General features: G+C 53.8%; 1 protein-coding gene across 1 annotated transcript in view; it reads left to right on the top strand.

The window, feature by feature from the left end:
- Window positions 1-2,977: 2,977 nt before the first annotated feature.
- DIP2C (disco interacting protein 2 homolog C) overlaps window positions 2,978-6,000 on the top strand; it is a 307,926-nt gene continuing 304,903 nt past the window's right edge. Inside the window, 1 exon segment of the mRNA XM_058831787.1 lies at window positions 2,978-3,381. Coding sequence (XP_058687770.1) covers window positions 3,297-3,381 — 85 coding nt within the window. The 5' untranslated portion in view covers window positions 2,978-3,296.

The raw sequence follows: 6,000 nt of genomic DNA, 5'->3' as shown, positions 1-6,000 counted from the left end.
ATGCTGCTGAAAACAATGGCCCTTCTCAAAGGAGGCTGACCAGGTGGATTTCCTTCTCACTGCATTGAAGAGAAGCCCATAAAAGGTTACAAGAAAACAACATATATGACAACGAAACAAACAGCAGCACCATAAAATTAAGGGACACTTTGTGTGCTCAAGCCTTGTTTACACCAGGCAAACTCATCAAAGAATCCCAACCAGTTCTGCTGCTGGTCTGGCTGGAGTGATGCTGGCATGGGCCACGGTTGGGTGTAAACAGCTCTCCAGTCTGGGGCTGGTAACCAGCAAAAACACGAGAAACCACCAGCCCTGCACATGCTGCAGGGATCACTCCAGTGCTAATGCCTGTACAGCACAGCTGGCAACATGATGTAATTTGGTTCCCTTCCACAACATAATAAAAAACTACTTTGTTTAGTATAGTTGCAGCCTAAGCTTTATCTTTCCAAGAAACTCCTACATCCTTTTCTTTCACTGACTAGAACAGTAAGCTGGCAAGTCACAGCTGACCTGGGGATGATTATGACTATTCCTTTCTGCTAACATTGTGTCCCACAAGGACCTGTTCTACCTTTCAGACTCCCAAAGATTTTTGAAACCATAGGTGCTGTGGTGTTTTGCTCCTTCCTTCTTGTGAGGGATTAAAAAAACCCACCAAACCCAAAGCAAACTAATAATCCCCAGCCCAAACCAAAAAAAAAAAAAAAAAAAAAAAAAAAAGGAAGAAAATATGTACAGAGAAAAAAAGGAAGATGTTCCTTTTGGAATGTATTTGTTGATTGGAAAGGCAGTTTTATTAAATGTTTTCAAAACACCCCTCCTTTTGTTGGAGTGGTGTAATTAAGAGTCCTCAGTGTTTTTTACCGTGTTCACCAGATACTGGCTCAGTGTCAGCTGGTACACATGTCAACTTTTTCATCATATTAACTTTGCTACTCTTTCATGGCAATGTGCACCCATGGGTAAGTGATACACACACTGGAATTGCCATGGCTTGTTTGGAACAGAATAAAGTAGAATTGGAATTGGAATTGGAATTGAAATAGGATAGGATAGGATAGGATAGGATAGGATAGGATAGGATAGGATAGGATAGGATAGGATAGGATAGGATAGGATAGGATAGGATAGGATAGGATAGGATAGGATAGGATAGGATAGGATAGGATAGGATAGGATATGATGGGATGGGATGGGATGGGATGGGATGGGATGGGATGGGATGGGATGGGATGGGATGGGATGGGATAGAGTAGAGTAGAGTAGAGTAGAGTAGAGTAGAATAGAGTAGAGTAGAATAAAGTAGAGTAGAGTAGAGTAGAATAGAATAGAATAGAATAGAATAGAATAGAATAGAATAGAATAGAATAGAATAGAATAGAATAGAATAGAATAGAATAGAATAGAATAGAATAGAATAGAATAGAATAGAATAGAATAGAATAGAATAGAATAGAATAGAATAGAATAGAATAGAATAGAATAGAATAGAATAATTTTGGTTGGGAAAGACCCCTAAGATCATAGAGTCTCCCTCTGTTAAGCTGACGCTGTGCAGTCCTCTATTGACTGTATGCAGAGATTGGAGTGAAAATAGGGTTAGGCTGGAAGTTGTCTGGCAAGTGGGGAAGGAAAAGGGGGTACAGGGTTTTGGAATTTAATCTCTGCCTGCCTCGAGCACATAACTCCTTCCCCACCTTCTTTGGCAAAACGGGACATGCAGCCCCACTCCTGGGAGGTGGCACGAGTGAAACCAGTGCAGCCCCTTCCCGTGCTCCCCCGGAGCCCCCGGCATCCACACATCCCGGACATCTAGTACATCCCGCACACCTCGGACATCCCACACATCTCCCGCACCCCACACACCTCCCGCACACCCCGCACACCTCCTGCACCTCCCGCACACCCTGCACACCTCCCACACCCCGCACACCCCGCACACCTCCTGCACCTCCCGCACACCCCGCACACCTCCTGCACCTCCCGCACACCCCGCACACCTCCTGCACCTCCCGCACACCCTGCACACCTCCCACACCCCGCACACCCCGCACACCTCCTGCACCTCCCGCACACCCTGCACACCTCCTGCACCTCCCGCACACCCTGCACACCTCCCACACCCCGCACACCCCGCACACCTCCTGCACCTCCCGCACACCCCGCACACCTCCTGCACCTCCCGCACACCCTGCACACCTCCTGCACCTCCCGCACACCCTGCACACCTCCCGCACCCCGCACATCACTCCTCCCGCACATCACTCCTCCCGCACATCACTCCTCCCGCACATCACTCCTCCCGCACATCACTTCTCCCGCACATCACTCCTCCCGTACATCACTCCTCCCGCACATCACTCCTCCTGCACATCACTCCTTCCCGCACATCACTCCTCCCGCACATCACTCCTCCTGCACATCACTCCTCCCGCACCCCGCACTCCTCCCGCCCATCACTCCTCCCGCACATCACTCCTCCCGCACATCACTCCTCCCGTACATCACTTCTCCCGCACATCACTCCTCCCGCACATCATTCCTCCCGTACATCACTTCTCCCGCACATCACTCCTTCCCGCACATCACTCCTTCCGCACATCACTCCTCCCGTACATCACTCCTCCCGCACATCACTCCTCCCGCACCCCGCACTCCTCCCGCACATCACTCCTCCCGTACATCACTCCTTCCCGCACTCCTCCCGCAGCTCCGGCGGCAGCGGCGGCCCCGGGGCGCGCGGGGCGGGGCCGGAGCAGCGCGTGGCGCCCCCTGCGGGCGGCGGCGGGGCCGCGCGGTCACGTGGATGTGACAGCGGCAGTGCCCGGCCAGCCCCAGTCGCGGCAGCGGCACCGCAGCGCCAGCGCCGCCGCCAGCCCGAGCCGGGCGGGGACAGCGGGGCCGGGGCCGGGGCGAGCCCAGGGGGAGCCGCCGCCGCGGTGCCGGGCGGCGGCGGGCGGGGAGGGTGGGCCGGGCGCGGCGAGGAGCCGATGCGGAGCGATCGCGGGCGGGCGGCGGGAGCAGCCATGGCGGGGCCCCGCTGAAGGAGGCGGCGAAGGAGGAGGAGGAGGAGAGGGGAGGAGAGGAGAAACCTCCGCATTCCCTCCCTCCGCGCCCCGTCCCCCCGTGCGGACCGCCCGCCCGCCCGCCTCCCCCTGCATGCCCGGCTGAGACCGCGGGGAGGACTCAGCCACCCGCCGCGGCCCCGCCGCCTTCCCGCGCCCCGCCAGCCGCGGACAAAGGGGGAGAGCGGGCAGCCAGAGGAGGGGAGAGCCCGTCCCCGCCGCACGAGCATGGCGGACCGCAGCCTGGAGAGCGTGTCCCTGCCGCTGGAGGTGCGGGCCCGGCTGGCCGAGCTGGAGCTGGAGCTCTCCGAAGGTAAAGGCGCGGCGGGGTGGGCGCGGGCGGCGCGGCAGCGGCGCGGCACCCCCGGCCCGCTCCCCCCCATCGCACACCCTCCGCCCTGCGGCCCTGCGGTGCCGGCCCCGGCCCGATGGCGCCCGGGGGGCTCCCCTGACGGCCCCTGCCGCCGGCGGGGGACCCCGGCGCGGGGGTTTTGTTCTACCTGCGAGCCCCCCGCGCTCCGCCGCGGCGCGGGCGGGGGCGGCAGGGGGGCTCTGGCGGCGGGGCTTGGCCGCGCACGCGGTGGTGCGGGAGCTGGAAAAATCCGTGGGGATGGCTTGGAGGGGCTCCTGCCCTGCCCGGGAAACGCGGCTTCACGGAAACGTGCCGTGTACCTGCGTGCCAGACCCCGCTGTGGCCGCATCGAGAGACTCCCACGGAGTCCACGCAGCGTGTGTGTGTGTGTGTGTCGGCTGCAACAAAACACCCCCTCGTAAGGTCGTTGTGGACAATACCAGTCAGGTCACTCAGACGAAACGAGATATATATATTTAATTGCGGGATTTATTTATTTATTTTTTTATAAATGTATAATTGGAAGCTTGTGGCGGCTTCTTGGCGTGGTTGGTTGTGATGCTCCGCCGGTCCCCGTGCTGGGAAGGCGCGCACGCAGCCCGAGCTGTTGCCGTGGCAGGGAGGATGAGCAGGAGCCCCAGCCCGCCCTCCGCTCCTCGGCCCGGCTCCCGCTCCCCGCTTCCATGTGTGTCAGCGCCGGGGTAGGAGCGACAGGCAGCAGCGAGGAGCGCCTGTCAGTGCCCTCTCTGATGGGCACTGAGCGCCCGGAGCCGTGCAGACGGTTTTAGTGTATCTGATGGAATCGGTGTCTCCCGGAGGAAGAGGGTGGGCAGTATTCATATGTACTGATATACCAACTGTAGCGTTGGCTCTTTCTTGAAACGCAGATCTATCTGCTATTAGCTGCCTCTTCCTTTTTTTAAAAAAAAAAAATAAAAAAATAATGCTGCCCCCAAATATCAGGGTTTGTTCACCACCAAGAGGCTACAGCACTTCATAGAAGGGACAAATGACCCAGCGTGTCCCAAATTAGTTATTGGAAGTGGTCAATATATTGAGCTGTCTGTCTGTCTTCTGTCTTTTTGTAACGGTTTGTGAGGGCTCCGAGCCAGAAAGTAAAATGCGCTGGAGCCAGTTTCATCAGCAGGGAGGAGCTGATGTTGACATTGTATTTTCCTTTTAACGCTTTGAGGGTGAAGAGAATGAGCTACTGAGATTGCCTGTGGCTCTCATTTCTGTGCCTCCCCCTCCCTGATGGGGCCCTGAAAACTTGAAGTAAGAGGAGTTAAATACAGTATTGCCTTTCTGTGATGCACTGCCCGTCCATTGGCCATCGTCTGTGGTAGTGAGGGTGGGAAGAGCTGTTTCTATCATGGTACATGCAATGTCTTTATGCAGAAAATGCTTCTTGGTGTGTGTCACATAATTGTCTACACACCAATGAGATACTAATTAAAACATCTGTTAGTAAATGCTTACCAAAAACCTGAAATCAAACTGGCATAGACCTTCAGTAAATATGCTAATGCAGTGTTCCAAAGTTGTAATACAGTTTTGTGGTGCAGTTTCTGTTGCTGTAAGTATAATCCAAGAAAGCTCTGAGGAAGTGGGACATGGTTTGAAATTGGGCATCTGTATCTGCACTGCCATAGCTTCCCTGCAGCTAGATCTGGAATGAGTTTAGGCCACTGACAATGAATGAGTTTAGGCCACTGACAATATAGTTTTTTATGTGCCACTGTCATTACATGCAGCAGACGGGGTGGCTTGTGTGTTCTGACTGTGGCAGCCTAAATGAGGATCAGTTGGAATTGGGAGGCAGGTAAAGAACAGGCAATATCACATTTTCAGTGTCTTCCCCCAGGCTGCTCTTGGTGTGTTCATAGTCAAGTACATGACAGTGTTCAGTGCCTGAGAAAATGAAATAATTTACTGCTTAAAGCTCCTACCTTTAGGCATGTTGCAACTCTTGGCTGTTCCCAAAATTAGTCCCTACAGAGAGTGGGATCAGTAATTTGTACAGTTTTATTGTGTTGTACAAGTCTGCTCATACTCTGGCCATGCTACTCCTGAGTTAAATGGTTTTCAAGGCAGCTCTCTGTCTCTACACTCTGAATGTACAGAACCTTATGCTTATGCTTCCCTTGGCTGTAATGAGCCAGTCCACTGCCTTCATTCACTGATACACACTTATGCAAGTGCATGAAAGTTCACATGATTGAGGTTTTAACATGTGTTCTGCTCATGATGTGTTAGGGTGTCTCTGCTGCCTTTGTGAAGCAGGAGACTTTTGGAGGCAATAGGCAACTGCATGCTTTAATGTGTTTGGGTCTTATTGATAACACTGGGAGCAGAGTGACTGCTGTAATTTATGTCCCTTTTTAAAGTGCTTTCCCAAGTCAGATTTCCTTGGAAGATGTTTTTTCAAGTGCTGCATTTCTGAACCACTGTATTTGTTGTATTGTTTGAGTATGAGGTTTTTATTTCTGGATGCTGTGGGTCTTAGAGCTGCTGCCTGTACCCAAGCCACATGGTTCTCTGTGCCAAAACCTGCTATGGACATTGCAGCTTTGGGAACAC

This window comes from Poecile atricapillus, chromosome 2, assembly GCF_030490865.1.
Source record: "Poecile atricapillus isolate bPoeAtr1 chromosome 2, bPoeAtr1.hap1, whole genome shotgun sequence".
NCBI lineage: Eukaryota > Metazoa > Chordata > Aves > Passeriformes > Paridae > Poecile > Poecile atricapillus.
Note: the sequence above shows the minus strand (reverse complement) of the source record. Positions and strands in the feature narration are given on the sequence as shown.